Here is a 23,843-nt window from a genome sequence, read left to right as displayed (position 1 = left end):
AAAATTCACATATGAGAGTAAAGGAATGCAAATGTTTTATTTCCTGTGGCTAGTGCCGAAGTGCTCAAGTCCTTTAGAACACTTCAAGACAGATATTAGATCAGCAATATTGCAAGCATCCAACTAGCACACACAACTATTATGTTAAGTGAACAATACAGATTGTAATTTTTCATGGTACAAAGTCAATTTGTCTCTCAAATGACACTGAAAAAGCCTTCTCCAAACTTCCTTAATTATGACAACATGAGCTTTTTATAAATCCCACACTCAAGCAAAACAGACCCAAGCTTGAACGTCCTCTAAACAAGACAACTACCAGGCAAGTACGATTCCCACTCTGACATGTTTATACAGGTCTTTGGAGTGCAACTGATACTTTCTCGGCAGAAGTAGATGAAATTCCATTGGGATTTTTATCTTCATGAAACAGGAACTGGGACAACAACCCCTGAGATTCTGTAGGATGCCTGTAGCTGTGTTTTGACAGCCATCAGGTTTTGTTCATTTTCTATGTACCACCTATTCAAACCAATTTTCTTTCAGTAAAAAATGTACAGCATCATCAAATCCATTTTGGTACAACGATTCCATTTTCTCCTGCTTTGGTGGGAACAAAGCTTGATTAAGTCTTATAAGGTTGGCCAGAGACAGCTGCAACAGAGCGAGAAGTTATAAATTAGTTTCTTAAAGCAAGTTATCTAGACTTGAACATGTTGCTATCTGTTCTGTCACCTGGTTTATGTAGCATATGTAAAAATGAAAGACCGGCATGGCTATGTCTACACTAGTGAATTAGTCACGTCCAGGTACACTGCTGAGCGCCAAGACAAACCGGCACAAGTGGTCTGCATATGCACTATTGAACTCACAGCCTCCAAGACAGACTGTGCCTGTTAAACTGCCCAAAGTTTCTGAAACATTTTAACTTTGGAAACATTCCCAGAACCCCGTCTGGCAGAGTGGTAGCTGGCACATGCTAAACTTGTGCAAGGAAATATTTTGACAGCTTGCTAGTGCAAACAACCATATTCTTGAGAACATTCCCAGGCAATGTTTAGCATACGAGTATAAATGTACTTTGTATTACCAACAAGTAAAGAACTACTCAGCATCTCAAGCAGTCACTTGGATGGTATATGATTTCAGAACTTTGTTGTTGAACATAGACATTATATTTTTAATTTAGTTGTAAAGAATTTAATAATGTTCTGAACACTTAATTTATGTGATTAATTTAACACTTCAGCCACATACTTTATTATACACAGTTTTGCAAAACAATATCAAAATCATCTTCATTATTTGAACTAAGCAATTATTCAAATTCTGACACTAGTAGATGAAGGACGTTCAAAGAGACAGAAAACTGTTCACATTCCAATACAGATAAATGAAGACATACAACTCTTCATTTTACGCAGATTACAACATTGCTAAAAAAAAATTCTTACTGCACATGTTTACAGCCCTAAAAGCTAAAGGTGCTGCAAATGGAGTAGTTTAAAACGTTGCTGGAGATTCTGCACAAGTCTGCTTTTGCACAACCCTAGAAGTAATGTAACTCTGCAATTAATTTTCTATCTCTAATCTAATAATCAGCTCATTATTCCTCCTCTATATGCACTAGATACAAATCACAACCAAGAAATATACAGCAAGTGATTGCATATACTTTCAATATATATGAAATCAATAATCTCATACTTTATGATCATTTACCAAGTACTACCATGCTTAAAATCTCTCTGTGAAACTTTATAAAGATTCAGAAATTGGTCCAATTTAGGACGACATTACATAACACTACTCAAAACAGAAAACATATTAAGAATTTTCTAAAAGAAACTAACAAAAAAAGTACCAATTATTGCTAATGATTATTTTTTATTTCTAATGGAGTTTTGTTGACAGCTAGTTCTACCGCTATTCAATATTTTCTTTCATCACCTCAAAGGAAGCAATACTGTGGCTAAAGTTTGTGAGACAAAGCCTGCAAAGCCAGAAATGTCAATGATGAAAAGGAGGCCATAAAAATCAGTTTTAGCCTATATTTCAATATACAGAAATGTTTCTGTAACATCTAACAAAATAACTTCTGGAAAAGCATTGTGGTCACAAAAATTCATGACCTGTCGAACAATGAGATGACAAGCCATTTCAAACGTATGGCTTAAACTTGTATGTTACTGAAATCAGTTGCTCTAACTGAATGTAAGTATGAAGGGATGTTCTGGAGTTTCCCTCTCCTAAAGTATTCTACAGAAATCTTAACTTTTTTTTTTCCTCTATAAACAATCTGCCCAGTTGAAGACAGCTGATACTTAAAGCAAGCCTAGATTATTTACATTTAATAGCCTGTGATAATTTCCTCAATTTTGTACTAGATCAATGCTGTTCAACCTTTCTTCTTTACTCTACAGTTTCCTTGCTTTGCGTTTAAGAAAAAGTTTACCCTCCATCTGCGAAACAGAAAATGCCAAAAACATTACTTAACTTGATACGTAAGCACAAAATAGACATTTAAAAACAAGCACAACCTTAACTGCACAACTACCTTTTCTTCTTCTGAAGTTATTTAATAAACAAGCAACTCACCATTATATCTTGTTTTGCAAATTTAACATAAAGATCCACATGTCCTTTATCTCGTGGACAGATATCTAACCGACCGCTGAAAGGAGAAATCGTCACAGTTCTTCCAACAGGCAAGATTGGAAGGCCATTGGTAAGGCCACCATCAACCCACTTCTACAGGAAAACAGAAATATTTTCAAAGTAACCTTAGTACACTATGATCATAACCAGGTACTTCATGCTTCCTGTCCCTGTCTCCTCCACGTCACCCTCAAGAAAACTTACAAGTTTCCTTCTCAGAATACCATGAATAAACTTGAGTATGAGGCATAAAAATCAAGGAATTGACAATGTGCGCACAGCTTGTTTAATCAACGAACATTTGACATAATGTGTAAATATGTAATATACTTATCAAGCTACTGAAAAGGCTTGTTAGTTAATCTAATAACAAAGTGCCCCATACAGAATTTTTCTCAACACATTCATGAAAAGGTAACACTATTAATATTACACGTGAACCATATCAGATAACATATACTCCTCTAAAACATTACCGTGATTCAAACTAGGAGCTAGACAATCTGTATGCGCAGGTAAAATGACTACACAAGCTAAACCAAACATGACTCCTCTTTTCTTCTTCCAGAGCCTCTTGTCTCCTTACATACACAAGACAGCAACAGCTGGAATACGGAGGGTAAAGGCAGGAAGGAGCTGAAAAACTATGGCACATAAGAAGGAGCAGACCTCAAGTCTGGTACAGTAGTTGAGCACAGGAAATGAGGAAGAAAAAACAAAAGCAACCAATTAATTTCTTGCAGAGCCCCAAATATTTATTGATTGTAAAGGCAGTCTAGGGGCACAAGCCTGATCTTTACAGGGACCACACCCAAATTCCATTCCAGCATAAGCAGGGACAGCTGGGATATCTCTTACCAATATATTTAATACATTCATGTTTCTTTCTGTGCTTATATGCATAACCTGAAACTCAACATCAGTCTACTGACTAGATGCATTCACTGACATCATACATGAGGTCTGGTCATCAAATGCATCTCACTGAACTCTACATACCTACGCTTCCTTTATTGTCAAGGGAGAGAAAACACTTCTAGCACAATTCACTTTATCCTAAAGTAGGTATTTACGTCTGATTTGAATTGTGCTGAAAAGTGCTTTCTTCTCCACTAAAGGAAACATACATTAACTACATAAGATGTAGACTACATCAGACACCTAAAGCTAGGCAAGTTGAAATGCTGTAAGAATAATATTAGAAGATTGACCTCAGTATTTCTTAAGGGTCTGACCTCCCCAAAGGTAAACTGAATATTCCAGGTTATCATCTTCAAGTTTCATTAACACAGAACACCAAAAACAAATGGCAAATTGTACTAGTACTCTTCAGCACCAACCAGGCAGAAGACTGCTTTTCTGCTGTAGCTGACCATCATGAAATGGCAAAATAAGGCAAGTTTTCCCACAAAATTCCTGAAAACACCCAGGAATTTAGTCACAAAGTTAAAAAAAAAAATAAAATAATATCTCCCACAAAAAGTATACTGTTGGGAAGTTGTTTATGACATCTAAATTAAACTTGTCTTCAAACTGTTGGCCAGACACTAACTTTCAGTGTAGTGACTGCTATACAGGAAGCATTATCTCAGGTTACAGTGTTTGTCCTTCAGAAGACGCTGAGATTCTCTGAGGTCTGTCACTTGGTATAGATCCCTCTCAGCTGCATCCTTTACTCTCACTTAAAGCAAATCTGCTTTTAATTCTGTAGGTATAGATTTCTCCAGTGCCACATTTGAGTTTGTGCTACCAAAGACTTTGTTGTCACTTGCCTCTCCTTCTGCTGTCAACTCCTGTATCTGGTGATACATGGATTTCACACATGGATATACAGCTAGCACCATTTGGGAGGAAATGGTGTGTGTGTAGGGTGAGTGTGTGTGGGCTGGGGGTGCTTTGCCACCCCCACTTCACCCTCTCAGATGAATTTTATGCTCCTGAGCTTAAAACATAAGCTACAGATATTCACATTCAATAGTTTCTACAGCCCTTCCCACCCTATTATTTCATAACACACTTCAGAGCTTGACTCTTGACATTAACCCATGTCAGTACCCACAATCCACCATTGAATTCCTTCACTTTCCACATAAATCATATTTCTCAATGCTTAGGACTGAGGTTGTTTTGCCTTTAGAAAAGGAGGCAAAAAAAAAAAATGCCAAAACTGTTTAAAGCTATCCTTCAGATTACTCAAACTCCCATTATACCATTGCTGTGATAACTGTGAGTGAAGCTGCAACATACCTTAACGTTTCTAACATCAAGGCTTTTGTGTGTGTGTGTCTATAAATAGTCATTTATTATTGATTTATATGCAATGTTCCTTGGAGTACTAAGTAGTTTTTTGTTGCGATTCCCACAGTGAAAAGAACAGTGGAGTCCCTGTCTAAGCCACGTCAAAGACACCATAACAGATGACATTGTCTTTCACGAGTCTAGCTTAGTACTTTTACAACTTAAGTTCACCCACTTTTAAAAATTCTGATTATTTAGGTTTTTCCTCTCTCCTGTTATGTAACTTCAATAAAAAAGATTTATCAAGGCAAGGGCAACACTTTTTATTAAGCACTATCTTTTGTAGATTCTGTTATTCCTGGCCCATGTGCCCTCTGTCATTTTATTTTCATTCAAGTATTTAGGAGACACTGCTTCTCAGTCAAAAATTTTTTAGCTCCACAGTCCCTCACGTTACATAGTTAAAATAAAACATTTATATGCTGCAAATAAAGAGATGTAATGTCCCAGCTTCTTTTCACTCCATTAACCACTTTTTGAAAAATGCTTCTTAGCTGATGAAGCAAATTCCTAGTAACTTCTGAATTACTTTCTCTTTTGTAAGTACAGTGCAAAGACAGAGGAAGTTCTGAAATAACATACAATGAAAACCAAACCAGACAATAAAATTGAGGATGTGGGCTGGACCTAACAGAATCTACCCATTTACCAGTAGATGTTTTTTACAAAGTTGTTCTGTAAGAGTTACAGTGACACAAACTACAGCCTCATCATCAGATAGAGCCAACTCAATCATCTGCAGATCTTTATCTGGCTTATAGATTAACCTTGCCAGAAATTCAGAGGACACCAAACCAACTCAAAGATAGATAATTTCACATGGAGTAAGTTTGCCCTGATGTTACTGGAAGCCTAGTCAAAGGGCACCTTAAATCCCCAACCCAGGTAATAAACTAGCCCAATCTGGTTAAGGCCTTTAACAGGCTATAAATTCTCAGATGTTATCTTACACTTCCTTTTCCTTCAGATTATTTTTAGGCTCATCAAACCAGAAGAAAACATACTATGAACACATCGATGTTACGTCTACGCTACCATGCAGTTTAGCTTATTCCTCCCAAAAGCCTAGCCTCCAAGCATGCATACTACAGGTATGCTAGCTAATCCCAGTGTGAGCCAAATGCTTCCCAAAAAGTATTCTTCCTAAAAAGAAAACTGAAGTGCAATGCTGCAAACAGTTGACCATAGGGTTTGCTCTCTATAGGTAGTATGGATGGGTTAGTAACATGTTTGCTTATTTTCTGATACTATTCCAGCAAAAGTGCACCTTACTCCTTTACATATCATGCACCTCAGATAACATACTAAAATACATTTTAAAAACACTCCCAGATGACCTGGTGATATGTATGCAGGTGACATATGTAGCCCAGAGAAGATCCAGATCAACTGTTCTGAAGCACAGATAAGGCAGTAGACTCGAGCAGTTAGGATGGAGGAAGCTTGATTCCACGCTGCCATAGACCATACGGCCCAAGGAATTTACTCCCTGAAACTAGTATAAATGCAGACAGACAGAACATTGGTCTGTTACAGTAAAGCTTTCAGGAAAGTCTGAATATGATGCTAATATGACAGGTGGCCTCACAGAGTCAAATCAATGTCCAATTCATCTCACTGACTTCAGTGCTTACCATGCCTGGATCATGAGTTTACAGGCCATATATCTGGCTTTACACTGCATGCTTTAGAGCCCCTATTACCCACCCACATATCCTCATTACCCACTATTCCAAACCAAGGAAATACCACTGCAAGAGAGATCCTAAGGTTTTTCCTCTCACTCTGCTCTAAGTTGTTTTGGAATGGAAATCACATGCACTTACAGGCAATAGTTTTCTCAAAGAAACCCACAACCAAATCCACAAAAAAAACCCCAACTCCCAACAACAAAGAACAATAAAACCCCAAACAACCAAAACCACAAACATAAACAAACAAAAACCAAGAAAAAAACCCAAAGAAACAAACAAACAAAAAATCCCCAAACCACAAATGCACTGTTTGTAAAAAGTCAATGCAGACATGCAGAACTAATCATTCCAACAAATAACAATAACTGAAAGCAACCTCATTCTCAGTAACTGCCTTTTCTGAATCTCACTTAAGAAGAGTAGTAAGAAGCTTTGGGAATGACAACAAGCTTTCAAGTAACACGAGAACCAGTTTCTGTGAAACATTCACTGATTTCACTTTTGAATGCAAAAAATAAAGTTAGGCAGGAATGAGAACTGTCCACTAGGAAGAGGCTGCAGGTGTTTCAGTAAATACTACAATACCTATGCAAATCATAATAGCAGTGTTCATTCTATAAAACGGGTTTTAAATAAGTTTTGGACAAAATTCTGAGCCAACTTTTCAATTTCTTAATTGAAAGAACAACAGAAGAAATTTAACTACCCTTCCTTCCCTTTAAGTGATCGCAGAACGAACCTAAAACATCCATGTATGCCCTTTGAACCACACAAGCAACACATAAAGACTCTAATCAAAAAAATTTCCAGATCCTGGGAAGCTGCAAGCAGTCTCCATTTAACTTAAGCAGTCAGGCAATACTGATTTAAACCCTTTGAACATTTTAGCTGATATGTATTGCTGTATAAAGAATTCTCAGGCTGACAAGTTTTCTGACATAACGAACTCCAAATCCCTCTTGCTAGAGACAAAAGCACATGGTTTTGTGGGGTTTTTTTTGGCAGGGTGGCTGTGAGGACTACAGATGTTCTAAAGCATCATTTGGATGCGTATGAGGAAATAAAGTATCATGTAGTATTTCTCAGAAAGAAAGAAATGGCTATTTGCATGCTTCCAGTAATTCAGGCTAAACAGTCAAAATTATTCTTGAAATGTTAATGTATTTATGTAAGAAAGACTAAAAAGTTCCTGAAGCAAAACAAAGTACAGGCAACTGTGAAAAGGTCTTCTTATAGTAGTGTACACCTCTGAAAACTTCATAGCTGTGTGCTATAGGGGAAAAAAAAGTTTATTTTTTTATGCTTTAATGCTTGTCCAGAGTTAAGAGATTTTGAGGTACTTGGTAAGCATGTAATTCCGTACAGAACATGAGAACAACACATATGTAAACACATATACATACTCCGGCAGCATCCAGTCTGCCAAGACCTCCCGTATCATTCCTTCCATTACATAAAAGCAGAATGGTGGCCCTTTAAATTGCAGAAAACATTTTAGAGTTGGTAACATAGTTTGTCGTCAGAAGCATCTTCACTAATAGAAGCTTCTTCTCATGGTTAAGTGTTAGATGTTATCTTTAGGAAACAGAGTCACGCTACAGTGATCATTTCAGTCTCAGCACCCACAATTTTTGAAACAACACATGAAGAACCTCATGTTATTTTTCACAGTGTTAATCTATAGTATCAATAGAAACAATAATTACCCTATAAAATATAGTACTGCAGTTGCTTTCCCTTAAGATCAAATAATTACATCATAAACGAAGAATGGTCTTAACACAAAAAACCCCCGGTGGTTAAACAATGAAAAATTACCTCTCCTTTATATTCCACTGGCTTAATTCCTGCATATACTGGTATAAAACTACTCGCTAGTAGGACCTAGAAAAAAGAAAGCAGAAAGAATAGAGAATAAAATTGAAAGAAAGGCAACAAAGTAATTCTGCACCAATACATATTTTCATATGTATTTATCTATATTAAATAACATAGCAGTAATCAGTCAATATATTAGTTTTATATAAGACCATTGTAATCTCAAAATATCTTGTGGTATGTTGAAATGTCATTAGAACTATTCAGAAGGGTTTGTTTTTTTATGACTTGACAGTGACAGTTGAACTTGGTCTTTACACAATGTGAAACAAATCCATCATTTTGCAGAAACTAAATATGCATATGCTGAAAAAAAGGCAATATTGTCAAAGAAGAAGCTGACACAACCATTCTGCTGGCATATTTATATATTTACTTTTCTAAGAATTCAAAATTTCCAAAATACTACAAACAGCCTGAAAACTCACATATGTATATCTTCATCAGCATCGATACTTTGCATTTAATACATTCAGATATTAAAAAATTACTATCTTCCCTATTGTAAGCCTACATTACTGTCCACAGCAACTCTCAGTTTTCTTTTTTTTTTTTTAGACCAAGACACCTCTTCTATCATGTCCGATGTGCACACACACATACCTTTCTATCCACTCATAGCAATATCTATGAGAGTGTGTCTCTATCTCTATACCTGTGTATCAAGCCGTAAATATACATATGCAATCAGTATACAGTATTTCAAAAGAAGGGCTAGATGTGTGGATAAGTGGACTCCTATTCACTGCTCCACCTTTTCAAACTAAACACAACAGTGTTCTGTGCCCTGCTACCTCACAAACATATAAATCATTCCCCTTTTCCCTCCAGTTTAAAAACTGCAAGACTAGGAATGCTGGTATGTAACAACTGTCTTCACATATGTAAAGACTACTTCAAATGTGGGAGATTATTAGTGGCCTTTCCATGTCCACTGGGAATAAGAAAATAAAGACTTAAAATTGTAGCAGCATATATTCAGTTTAGCCATCATGAAAAACTTTGGAATGATAATGCTTGTTAAGCATTGAAATTAATTGCATATGGAAGCTGAAAGATTTCTGGCAAAGGGTACAGAAGTTTTGCTGTTATGAAACACTGTTCGCCCAGCAGTATCTTTATCCATGCCTCAGATACAGTAGATCATGTCTAGGTGTAACACAATTATATGACCTAACACACTCTATCCCCCATGGTACCAGGGCAGCTACCAACATTCAGACTGCTGTATAAATGATACATGCATAGCTGAAGGCATGCACAAAAACATGTATTATGAGATGCACTGAAAGAACAGACAATAGCAATGTATTCCAATGAGCAATTATTTGGAATTTTATTACTCCAATTCCAATTTGGAATTTTATTATTCCAATTTATTCTACCGCTAGCATATGGAACAAAAGAACAGAACGGAAATGGTTAAGTCAATGAAAGAACTACTGAAAAACTAAAAATGTGTGCATTTCCAAGGTTGTCTTGATGCTTCTAATTGTCTTCAGGTTAGAAGATTTCACTGCAAAAAAACATAAACCTACAGAATAACAATCTCCAAGCTTGTCCCTGCTGGCTACTGTAGCTAGAAATAACAGTACATAATTTGAGATAAACTTTTTGCATAATTATCTTTGCATGATCAAGTCCTACAATTTTTGAGAACTGATTGACCATGTAGAATATAACAGGGTCAAGATTTAAACAAGTCGTATTTTAAAGCCAACTTCCAATGCATACTTTGAGATTTTGTAATGAGTGCGATGTCCCTGCTGGCTACTGTAGCTAGAAATAACAGTACATAATTTGAGATAAACTTTTTGCATAATTATCTTTGCATGATCAAGTCCTACAATTTTTGAGAACTGATTGACCATGTAGAATATAACAGGGTCAAGATTTAAACAAGTCGTATTTTAAAGCCAACTTCCAATGCATACTTTGAGATTTTGTAATGAGTGCGATTTTTTTTTTCTTTAAGTGTTGATTACAAAGAACATCTTACTTACTCTAAACATCCAATTTGGAAAGAAGGAATTCCTCCTTATTCTGTTTCCTCCTTTATTCTGCCATATCTTATGATGTCCTTCACTAAGATATAATTAATTACTAGGAATAACATTTGCTTTACATGCATCTGAATTTCTCCTACCATTTCATATCGGCTGATGTATACAATCCTGATCCAAATTTAAAGTGGCATTCAAAAGAAGAGATGGCTAGTTAAAAGATACGCTTTCCAGCGACAGTTAAAACACAGTTTAAATATGGTACTTAATATTACATTATATCTATTCTCCAGAAGGACCTGTAGAAAGCACTGGATTTTATTTTTCTTTTAAACTTCCTTTTCCTTACTTTCTTTTGTGATGAAACACAATATAAATGGTACCAGTGAAGTAAGAGAAGCAAAAAAACTTAGCGAATTGTTACAAAATTTGGAGATTCTCTACTTTATTCTCATCTACAGTAACTATTAGTTACCCTGTTAGTTTTTAAACACACTTTGTCTACAAGTTAGTACTTTAAAAACAGACGAAGGAAACACACACAAAATAAAATTTCAGCAAAAATTTGTGAAACTGTAGGATCAAATTCTGCTTCTATTGCTTATGTTAGGTTGTAGCACCACTGATAGTATAAGTGATTACTTGAGTAAAACAGTGATTTATTGTACAGCTAATAACATACTCCTAAGCCTTGAAGAAACTCAAGCATTTTTATTTAAAGCAGCAATATTCAACTTCATTACCTTAATGAGGTCCTCCCGGGAGGCAAAATTTGAAACCAAGTGATTTTCCCCATTTTTGGTGTTAGTGACTGACACATAGAGCCGGTTCTCAGCTATCTCATGAGCATTAGAAGGAAGAATAGACTCTATGCCTTCCCTGGAGTAAAGAAAATGCTAAACATTACTCACTATCATTATTAAAAAATGTTGCAAATACGTTAGAGGTGAAAGAAAGAGTGCTGAACACTCCACAGTATAGAAAGAATATGCACACTCTCCATTTTCATTTAGAGAACGTCACATAAAAATGATCTTATAGATGCATTAAGACAGGTACCTAAGTGTTTTCATAAAATCATAACCAGGCGTTACTGCACCGAAGTCCAATTTTCTAACTTCCTCTGCAAATCCATAGGCAAACTGCTTACATTTCTGGAAATTAAAAATATTCACCATTAAGGATGTTTTAGTTATGGGAAGTATGCTCAACTGTGGTACCTAAAACATACTAGTGGCTAAAGCTTTAATCAAGAGGGAGCTATAAGATCAAACTGAAATATTTTCCTATATGTCCTTGGTTTGTAACAAGATATGCATAACAAAATGTTGATCCTTTTATAAGAATTAATTTGTAACAAAACAAGATCTCTAATTAAAAAAAAAAAAATTAATAATAGTTATAAACCCTCACAAGAATACCACTTTAACAACTAAGGAAAGTTAAAGGCTATCTTTCCATGTGTTACCACTCCTAAATAATCAGTTCTCTGAACCATGCTATTACAAGAATGATCGTTTATATTTCAAGTGTAAAGTCACCTTTTATTTTAAAGATTACTTCAGTACTAAAACCAGACACAAGTACCTTAAGATGCCTATAAGCATTAAAAAAAAATACAATTATTACAATTTCTTCTCACTAATGCAAAAATCATGCTACTAACAAATACAAATATTTAATTAATACAATGTTATGGAAGTATTTAATAATGGAATACTATGATGGATGACATTGGAAGAAAAGACACTGCAGAAAACCAGGCAATAGATTCCACTGAGCAGAGAACTTCTTTTACACAAGCGCAAATGCCTAGCATTAATGACTGCAGAAAAATAGCTTAACGTGTGAGCCACAAGAACTCCAAAAGGAGAGTAAGTAATTTGGTAGTACTTTCTGGTTTCAGAATCTTTCACTAAAAAAAAAAAAAAAAAAAAAAATTATAATTTATAACTCTAAATGTTAAAGCACACTCACTATTCAGTATTTATATTCCTTTTTTTTTTTTTCAGCCTTTCATGCAGACTTCTCTAATGATTTTAGGGACTGGGGAAGAAACTAAATCCAATCTTATGCAAACTTCTGAAATTGGTATTCAATAAACATATTATCCCCATATTCACCTATATAGCCACATGTTTACAGAGTAAAAGATCCATCTACAGATAGTTTGGGGTTTCTGGCTTATTAGCTTCCTGCATGAAGATCAAATATGTTGCTAGTAACAAAATAAATGACTGATATGACTGGGGAAAGAAAAAAAGAAAAAAGTGAATGTGTCCTACTGAGGAGGAAGGTACAGGATTTAATGAAAGGAAAACCAGGGAAGACTTGGGGTGAGGATTAGTACGAGATCAGGAGCAAGCTGACTGAAGCAGTTCAACTTCCTCACGTTACTTGCATGACAGAGCACTCACCTAAGTGAAAAACAGAACGGCAGTTCTTGCATCACTTTCTCTATACAGCCTTAGAGTCCATACCTCTTAAAGCAACCATCACCGTAAAGATTTGTGCTAATTCATTTCACATAGGTTAGACTTGCACATTTACCCTATGAGGTATCTGCCGGTCCCAAGTCAATTCAAATATATAAAACTAGTTATATGCACCAAGTCTTGAATTTATTCTGTATTAGGCTGTTAGGTCTCTTCTGTAGTCAATCATCTGGAAAGAGGTACATTCGGACACCTCTCTCTCTATTTAGAGAAGAAACCCATAAAACCCTACATAAAAGCACGTCAGAACTACTATCTTTATATCTAAGATGCTTTAATAAAGTGATGGGGAGCTAAGAGTAACAGGGAGCTGGATGAATCCAAACCTAGGTGAATGACAGAAAACTACGTTCCATATTACAAGTACTAAAAATAAACCATACTTAGACTCTCAATTCTTGCTGTGCTTTAATAAAGTGATGGGGAGCTAAGAGTAACAGGGAGCTGGATGAATCCAAACCTAGCTGAATGACAGAAAACTACGTTCCATATTACAAGTACTAAAAATAAACCATAGACTCTCAGTTCTTGCTGTCAAAAGGGACAACTTCTTATAGCTATGAATCATTAATAATTTTAGTGCTAGAAGCTTTAAACAATACATCTAAATTTTAGATAGTGACTGAGGACACGTTTAGAAATTATAACTACGTGAACTGAAGTAAGCAAACTTGATATCAAACATGATCAAGGTACTTTTGAAATAAATATGTACCTATCTATGACTCTATAAGCCTCCCTAGAATTTTCAACTCCCATGCCTTTTCAACAGTGACAAGAATCCAAGATACAACAGAAAAACATTTGCAAACTGTTGGATGAGAACAGCAACAGTTAAAACAAGAAATCCTCAGTGTTACATCCTCTCCAAGATAAGGAAAGGTTGTGTTACAGTTTTGAGACTAGGAGATGGAGAAAGTCCTAAGTATAGCTTGTCTAACATAGCTATCTCGGGGAAAAGGGAAAAAAAAAAAAAAAAAAAAAGGACAAAGAAAAAAATTAACTGCTTAAGAGTTATATTTGTGGATATAAAATATTTCAAATTAGAAATGCAATAAAGGTAATAATATAATTATCCTGATATGAAAAGTTAATTCTATTCAGTACACAACACTGCCTTTACTTAAATTCGATGAGAATTAGGAAGAATTATTCCCCCACAAAAAATAGCTCTCAATGGAAATGGAAACATTTAAAGAATGTAACAGAATAACTAAAAAGGTCACAAAATGTTCTTCAGTTTGTATTAAAATGACATATTTTCAAGGAAAAATTCATCAGACTCAATGTAATATAGATTTAGTTTCCACAAACAAAAAATAAAAACTGTCCTAATATTTTTACTTAGATCTTTGTAAGTTGGACCAGGTTGGGAACAAATGCTCATACCCAAAGCGTACAGTAAGCAGAAAAATTTCCTTGGGCTAAGAAAAGGCTAGCTGCTGTGCTCACCACAGAGGAAATTAAAGTCAGAGGTATGTATTGTACCAGGCAAACCTGGAACTGAAGTACTAGTCAGAGGCTACAGAAAAGGAGTAACATCTGAACAGAATACAAGTAAGGTTCTCTTCACAACACAGTGGAACTTGACCAATATCAAATCATATAAAGAATGCACCTGAGTGAAGGGGTTGTCTGGGAAGAAGCCAGAGAAGAACTTACTGCTGAAAGCAACAGAAGTGTAGCTAAGTCTGCAAGCTAAGTTGATACCCCAGCAAAAGCAAACAACAAACAAACAGAAAGATTGGTGGCAAAGTGTAGTATTGGCTGGGACTATTATTTGAATCAAAGCCAGTGAAAGTTGCAATAAGCAAGGCCTGGAGAAAGTTACCTAGTGCTCACTGGACTGAAACCTAAATGTACTTAGAACAAAAATCTAACAGCCTTTTTTCCCCTGCAATAATGTTGTTTACTATAATTCAAAATATTAAAGAAATACTAACATTTTGGTAAGGCCTAGTTCTCTACATATATTAAGGCAAAGTATATACAGGCACTTCAGAAGGGCAGAGCAGCCTTAACCTGTGAGGAAAAACAAACGAACAAAACCCAAAGAAAAGCTAATGCTCTCCCACAGAACCTGTAATAAGAGTAGTCACTGAATATAACTTCTCTCACCATGAATATGGTGTCGTGCAGAGACAGCGAAGAGTGGCATCTCTGGAGAAAAAAAACCCAAACACACATGTATGCAGCATGTCAGAACAGAACGCTGTGAGGGTTAATGCTCACCGGCACACAGTGGGGCTACTGTTGCTAAGTCCTCAACTGTGCTCAGTCTGAAGGAGATGCACTCCATCCACCATTTTCATCTCCTTTCACAAAAGCATGAAAGGATGGTGCTATGCATTTGTTAAGCTGTATGCAGCCAGATATATTTTAATACACCAAAACGTATATGCACTTAATCACCGTACATTACAAAGTTAATAATTGTTTTCTCGGCTAGAGGTAAGCTTTGTTCACACACATGAAATTTGCACTTACATAGCTTAAAATATAAAGTTCATTTGGCAGATTTTTTCATAAATACTTGCTTCATAAACATTTTTGCCCATGAGTCACAGATTTTGTTAATGAAAACATATACACAAGTCCAGTTCCTTTAGAAGAAGCAAGAAGAAAACCAAGAACCAATATATTTAAAAAAACTTAACGGTAGATGATTAAATCAAAAATATCCTTTGAAAACGATCATGTCCTATACCTACGAGTTTATCAATTTACCTCTATATTTTCTGGTACTGCTAACAAGACAGTGGCAGCCAGTGATCCCGCAGAAGCTCCCGCAAAAGCTTTCACAACTTTCAGTAACTTCTTACCATGCCTGTAAAAAGCAGCTGCTGCCCCCAAGTGGTAAATACCCAGAAAACCACAAGCTGCAAATGACAGATTGATGTGCTTCATATTTTCTGTGGAAATAAAGTTTCACAGTTAGAAAAAGGATCAGTTAATTTTACCCTACAATATACATCTACTCTTTTGGCACATATCACATAAATAAATTGCTTTGTGTTATGTATATTTAGCATATTAAGAACAGTAAAAATTTCTTGGTAATAGTAAAAACTATTACCAAATACATCAAATGAGTAGCAGTTAGTATCTCCAAAACTGAAAAAAACTCTAAAATAAATACTCCTTAGAGCAAATCCCTTTTTCAACCAAGAAATAAGTATATATATATATGTGTCTATATACAATGTAACTACACATTTTCATCTAATTTCTCAAAGAAATACAAAATAAAAGTAGATACTCAGAAGCGAAAAAAGAATGCTGTTGGAGAGTAAGCACTGTTAGCCACCTACAGAAGAAATGAAAGTAATTATAAAACTGCTGGCTACTGTGTCATCATACTCCCCTTATGCACACACAGCCTTGAACCCCATATAATTCTCTAAGAAAGCAATTCTTTTCCTTCACCTTAGGAACTCATTTGCTTACTATTATTATTAGTAATCATTAACAGACAAATTCTTATTTAAAGTAGTTTCTCATGTAGAAAAGAAAAAACATAGAACATATTGTTGCTACTATTAAAATAAGAAAGTATAAAAAAAATCAAAGTAAAATAGCACTAAATGTATGAAAAAACACACATTGTAGGTGTCAAGGAGAGAATTCAAAACTAACAAAACACACAAACAGGAACCATAAGTTCAGATCATTAGGGATAGTTTAAAAAAAATAAAATATAAGGCTGTACATTTTATTAGCTCTTCTGTTTCTGCAAATAACTACAATTATGAGAGTAAGATATTCCACAGATTATATTGTACAGATATACAAGATATTGTACAGATTATCTTAGTCATGAATTAAAAATAAAATCCTAGCACACTTAGGTATGTCTCAGTATGAATGGGACTTAAAAAAAAGAATCAGTACACTCAGTATACTTGATTTTTCTGCTTCGTAATGAAGCTGATGAGATGTTTCTTTTGGAAATAATCTACAGACACTGTGGTATCAGTTCTGATGAAGAGAGGCAAACATGTATAGCAACAGGTTTTGGTTTAAGTTGCCTTTCGGCTTGGAAATGGGAAGAACAAGAAAGATGAGGATAAGAAACAGCTTTCAAAACCACTAGATAAGAAGATATGCTAAATTCAACTGCTTTACCCGTAACACGATTATAATCAGATCACGAAGTCTAACCAGGTTTACTATTTTCTAAAGAAAAGGAAAAAAGAAAAAAAAATTTAAAAAAGAGAGAGAGCATGCATCTCATAGTGCCAGGGCATGCTATTTGGTGCATCAGTCCTTCTGCTAAAATACAATGCCATTGTAAGGTAGTTTATCAACTGTGCTTTGCCCCCTTTACCCTGGAAATGCTTGGATATCCACTTGTAAGTAGGCATACCTGTAACTTCTATCTAACACATTTGTACTGATAGAAAGGATTTCAGGTTGGCCCTTCCTGTGACAATATGAGAGAAAAGCGTGTGCAATGAAGCAAATGATAAATCATGTTACTATTTTTAAAAAGAAAGGATCTTTTAATTTAAAGAAAGATCATGGTACTGCATACAAGATAAGAAAAAGTTTAGTCAAGATTTTACTGGAAAACAACAAACACAACTCTACTTTGAAGATTTTTTTTTTATTTTTTTTTTTTTTTCAGTAGAGTAAAAGAAAACTAAACCAGACTTTCAAGTATGATGCCATGATGTGCTTCCTTTCAGGCTAGTTAAACTCTCAGGAGTTTAACTAACTGCTGCAGCAGTTTCCATGCCTTCTACAAATCAGGAGCAAAGACGCATTTGCATCATGGGCCACTGACAAAAAGGTGAAGTTGGTTAAGCAACTGCATCATTAAGTAGGAAGAAAACCAAGCATGGCAGAATTAACTCCCATTTTTGTCCAAAAGAGATTTCAGGCTCAAGACACTATTAATGTGAAACATTAGATGAAGTAAGAACCCCATTTACACAGTTGATTGGTCAGAAAAGAAACAAGTAAAGTAAGAGTTCAGAAATCCCAAGAATTACGTCTAAGAGACCTATGAAATGTAACTGAGAAACACAAGTGTAAGATAATAAGGTTATGTAAATAAAAACAAGCGTATGTATGCTTATGTACACGTATATACACATCTTCTGAACTTTCTACAAGGCGCACCTACAAAGTATTTTAAAAGGTTTCTCTCCCTGCTGGAAAATATTTAGATGTTCATAAATCAAAAAAAAGATTAAAACCACGGAGTGTCTAAAGCATAGTTACAGCAAGAAATTTTAGAAGATTTTTTTTAAAAAAAAAGAAAAAAATTCCTACAAATGTAGAGGACAATCACACTTCATTGTATAAAGAATTAGCTGGTTTGTTTTCTCTAAAGTAAGAGCAGAAAATGAGGCTATGTGAACTGAAGAGATGATTTGAATCTCAGATCAAAAACTATGAAAATATACTGACTAAAGTCAGATGTCCATGCCTTCTCTTACAAGGGTTCATGAGGAAATTTTATTTTCTTAAATGAGCTTTAGTGCTATCTAATTATCAGTTATTGTGAGTAACCACTGTTCTCTTTGAGTGTCTAGACACACATTCATTCTTTGATGAGAGTTAATTTCTTAATACTTAGATCCCATACTTCTCATTCTCCTTCTCCATTCCCCTACCCAAGAGAAAGAAAGAGACATTATTGAATGAGTATTCACGTCAGTTTCTTAACTGACAAAAGCATTTAGTGAGAGACAAACATGCAAAAAGAACATGAAGACTTCAGTCAAGGAATACTGTTAAAGAATGCTTCTAGTCTCATACTCTGTTGAGAGCAGACTAATTTCAAGTCCAAAAAGATGAAATTAATACGACCCTAAAAGCAGGGGGTTTTGTGTTTTAGTTTTTTTTGTCGTTTTTGGTTGGGGGTTTTTTTTGGGTGTTTTTTTTTTTTTTTTTTTTCTGTTGTGGTTGATTTTTTGTCTGGTTTTTTGTTTGGATTTTTTGTGGGTTTTTTTTGGTTTTGGTTTTTTTGTGGGTGGGTTTGTTGGTTTGTGTTTTGTTTTTTTTTTAAAAAACAGAAGAACTTGGTCCACTGGATTTGTATTGCATGCAACACAGCACTGTTTGTACAGATTCCCTAAGAGAACTTCAAATCAAAGTAACAACAGCATAGCTGTGTTATCAAGGCACTACATTTTTATTAATTAGGATCAGTTCCTAAGTCTACATTATGTATTTGTCACATATACATGACACTGAAAAATACTTCAGTACAAAAGTTAATTGGTTGATGACATTCATATTCAAATGACAGATCCAGTAGTTACATCCAGCTGCATGACTGAGAAATGGGTTTTGCACATACACATAACATCTCTACAAGTGGGTAAATACAGAGAAAAAAAAAAAATTGAATCATAGAATGATTCAGGAGGTCTCTTGCCCAACCTTCTTCTGCTCAAAGCAGGGTCAGCCATCAGATCAAAATGGGTTGCTCAGGGCTTTATCCAGTTGTTAATTTAAAAATCACATAAAGTTTAGCTCCTAAGCGATAGTTAGTATCTGCTGCTGGGTGAAACAATCAAGTCTTCTTTTACTTGTTCAGAATATTAAAATCAGTAGAGTACTGCAAATAATCAGCATTATAGAAAAGAAACAACAGAACATTAACATCTTCATTCAGCACTACACTTCTACCTGTGGGGAGGTTCTGTACACTGAAATGAAGGCCTCTTACAACAAATTTGTAACAAAGCACTTAACCTACAAAGATGATACAGACGAATCAGAATCATGGTTCTATAAGGAACTATCTGCTTGACAGATGCAGTTAAACAATGTCATTTCACCTTGCAAAGGAATCTCTGAGTAAGAGGAAAAGATAAGAAAGCATTCATTAGATTAATGTCCTGTAAAATCAGAAAAGCAAGAAATAGGAGACCAAGATACTCACTTTTATAATACAGATTTTCTCATTTCTTTTGATTCTTGCAAATATGTCACGGTAACACTTGATTTGCAAGTTAGAATGGTGTATTTCAGTAAGATTCAAAAATGTCTTTTGCTTTGATGACCTGGTAGATCACTGCTCTTTTGATCAAAAAGAATAGTAGGGTTATAACAACTCCCAAGAGCACATACAGAGAAATTTAATTAAGTCTACAGTATGACTATTCCCTGTCAATTTCTTACAGAGTACTGAAAATAGGAGCACAGCCACATCTGGACATAGACTATTTCTTCAGCTGCCTGAGCAAACAGCAGAAATCTTGCAATCTTAGAAACAGTACGAAACACCTGTTCCACAAGACTTCAGAACAAATAATCTTATAGGGTTTAATGTAACTTCTGACCATTAAAGGTATTATCTATTAACTCAAAGTTATCATATTGGCATGTCTTAAGAAAAATTTCAATGAACCTTAAAAGATGCACTAGGACATTTCAGCTGGACAGTGCACACACCGTAGAGATATGACATAAACAGGACATAGCAAATGCCTTTGCCACTGCTTTTCAAAAACGTTGTCATCTTACATGATTGGAAAATGTCAAAATATAAAGATTTTAAGTGGCTAAGGGGATAGGTATGCTTCTGTTTTCCACAAGAAAAAAACAGAAGCATAAGAAAAGATAAGTACAAGAATAAACTGGAAGGACACTGGGGCTGTTCAATCTCATTACTTTACAGATAATGCAGGAGCATTAAGGAATAAACATAACCCTGAGAGTTCTATTTAAAAGATTCTCACATCTGCGCAAAAAAAAAAGAATTCACTGGTGATTAAAAACATACTGGGGGGCGGCGAGACATTTCTGTTTACTCAGCAGTATCTCATCCATTTGTAATGCAAACCAATAAGAGAACGTATGTAAGGAGACAAGTTTGTACAGCAAAATTACGATACAGTATAATATAGCTTTTTCAGGATAGTTACTGTCTTCCTAATTCTCATGCACAAGAAACAGCACAACAATTTCTCATACTGCTATTTCCTGAGCAATATAATTATATAAACAGTGTACCATCTCAGTGTCTTAACCAGTCATAACTACCTCCCTATCATCCCATTTGTAAACAAAAGCTGAAAATGCCCAAAGCAACTGACTAAAAAGCCTTTACAAACAAAACCTAAATATACATAGAATGTGAATGACCAAGCACCCTGAAGCAAAGGAGCTGAAATGTGTGATGCATAACAGCACATTTGAGGATTAGTTATTACCTAGGAATGACAAAACAAGCAAATTTATGGTAAGAACTGTTTAGCTAGGCAGCATTGCTAAAATAAAGGTCACAATTGTAACTACTAATTTACCTGAATCAGAAATCACCACTCACACAGGAGTGTTCAATTGCTTTTTCACAAAAAAAGTTCACTAGCATCATAGACCATTTGTAGCCTTCAGTGAATACTCAAGAAATTGATTCTCCCACTCACATGGAATAAGCATTGTAAGAGTTTGATGAAAAAAATTAAAATAATAATACAAAATAATCAGTACATGATCCAATTAGTCATTAAGACACTTAGAAAAAGTACAAGAGTCTTTGCAAACTATAAAAATCGTGTATAATCCGCTTAAAATGAAAAAATAAACATATCACATGATACAAAATTTTCCAATTAAAGAGTTTAGACCATCTTGATCATTAATACAAGACGTCTAGAGAGGACAGGGAAGGCCAACTTCTTAAGAAGAGGGTGGCAAAAGGTTCAATACCTTCTAATGAATGCTGGCTTCCATCACACGCTCCACTGGGACTTTTTCCAGCAGCTATTTTAGTTCCCTCTGCACTAGCAGCCATTCTTGTATCTACTAATGATCGTTTATCATTTACCTTGGAAACCTACAACCATACAGTCAAATATTACTATTAAAAAGAGAAACAGGCAAATATAATCTGAACATTATTTATCCTTAAACAGATTAATAAAGTCAATTAAAATAGTTGTAAAACCATCTAGATGAGTATCTCTTGTTTAGCCCAAATAAACTACTTGAAATCAAAATGTTCTACTATTTATACATGCAATTTATACTTTAAAGATGAACTTAATTACTAGAAAAAGACAAACATTGCCATTTGGAACTGTCAGTGTCCAAGTTCAGCCTGAATTTTGAGTCTTTTCCCACTATTTTTGTTTATATCCACAGATTTTTTTTTATAATCATACTCTCATATATTTATCCTCCCCTATCAATCCAACAAAAATTGCCTTTTTTTTTCCCTCCCTTTTTTGTGCAATGTTGCGTCAGTAAAAAGTTTTCCAGAGAACTCTGGTCCTATTCTTCACTAAACAGCTGTCACTCTAACTAATAAGCCTGTTAGTTATCACACAATATTGTCTGAAGTATAATTTGAAAAAAACTAATGTTTCTCTCTAACTTAGAACTATCAGACACAAAAATTTCATTCTGAAACACTGGTTCTCCTGCAACTTGTTGCTGTCTGCCCCTTTACCTTGATACACTAAAAGCATCTTCAATTCATAAATAAGGCTGCAGGATCAGAAGCTGAGCTCTGTAGATTCTAAAAGAAATTATATTATCACTGTATTGATGCACATCACCTATACCTAGAGCAGCACAAAAATACTTACCTGGAATTTAACTCTGTTACATGGCGCTCTTAGGGTGCAATAGTTTAGAATTCCAGTCCAGAACTGTTGAGGTTTTGGAAACATGTAACTACAGAATCTGACTTCTTTCAACTGAAGTAACAGTATTTGAGCACTACAAAGTCTTTTAGCAGCCCACATTTTCTTAAAAGCGACGTCTGGATCGAGATGATATGGTAACCAAACCAACACTCCCGAAAGCTGTTTCACTACGGAGTTACAAGGCGGGAAAAAAAAAAAAAAAAAAAAAAAAAAAAAAAAAGAGAGTAGTTGAAAGGTAGTTGCACATCAAGGCCCTGATACTGTAACAAGGCCCCTCTCACAAGGCTCTCACTTAAAGCACAGATGCATTAACAGTTGATTCACTTGACAACAAACAGTTCTAGGCAGAACTTTCTTTCAGTAGCTACTCTCTCTCCCACCAGCCTCCACCTGGCACTATGCTCTTCATCACTAACCATGAAGTCAAGTGTGCATTTCAGAAACCGGAAGGACTAAAATTGTTAATAACGCAAAGAACAAGCGAACAAACTGTCCCTTATAATTAACAACATGAATACACTGTTCCTTCTACCTCAGCCGAAAAACGCGCAAGGAGTGTTCCAGCAACTTCAAACCAACTGGTCACAAAAACAAAGTGCTGATGTCAAGATCCTAGCAAGAAAAACTCAGGCATGCTGGCTGGTACAAGGCAAGCCTTGTAATCTGTGCTACAAGGATACTGCAGGAGTCACTCACAAATCACATGTAAATCTGACTTACACCTAGCAAGACTCTGACAATAAAGAATAACATATGGAAATGCACCTGTTGAGATGAAAAGTAGGTTAGTGCCCTGACTACCAGTGCAAACCCAGTGTGATGTTGTGTAGGTGAGGTTTCAGAGGATTACTATCAACTTCACATTTAATCCCAATCAAGTGAGTTTCAGGTTTTCTGCTTCATCTTGTGTGCCATGAGATGAGGTTTACAAGGCAACTTGGTTTCTCCTCCCTGCACTTTTGCTCAGTAAACCACCTACACAAACAAGCAAAACAGAGCTGAAACGATGAGACAAAATTTTTAAATGTAACAAATACAGAACATCAAGTGGCAACTGAAGCGAACACATTACGAAAAGTCACTGCACCCTTTAAACTTGTAAACTTACAACAGAAGGCCGATTTTTAAGCGGCCCAGGTCCCGTCACATTGTAAGCTCAGGTTCCTCAATCCTTCTCCGTTTCCCCCCGCGCAGGCTCCCGCCTCA

General features: G+C 35.4%; 1 protein-coding gene across 1 annotated transcript; it reads right to left on the bottom strand.

Moving 5' to 3' along the window:
- Nucleotides 1-522: 522 nt before the first annotated feature.
- On the bottom strand, nt 523-22,736 carry PNPLA4 (patatin-like phospholipase domain containing 4). The gene is made up of 8 exons (XM_009704890.1): nt 22,578-22,736; nt 21,697-21,823; nt 15,754-15,938; nt 11,591-11,685; nt 11,275-11,410; nt 8,469-8,534; nt 2,599-2,751; nt 523-654 (listed from the first exon to the last, which is right to left on the bottom strand). Exons 1-8 carry the CDS (start codon nt 22,734-22,736, stop codon nt 523-525), a joined length of 1,053 nt encoding a protein of 350 aa, XP_009703192.1.
- Between the last annotated feature and the right edge of the window lie 1,107 nt (nt 22,737-23,843).

The sequence above is a fragment of the Cariama cristata genome, unplaced genomic scaffold (genome assembly GCF_000690535.1).
Source record: "Cariama cristata isolate BGI_N322 unplaced genomic scaffold, ASM69053v1 scaffold20347, whole genome shotgun sequence".
Lineage (NCBI taxonomy): Eukaryota > Metazoa > Chordata > Aves > Cariamiformes > Cariamidae > Cariama > Cariama cristata.
Note: the sequence above shows the minus strand (reverse complement) of the source record. Positions and strands in the feature narration are given on the sequence as shown.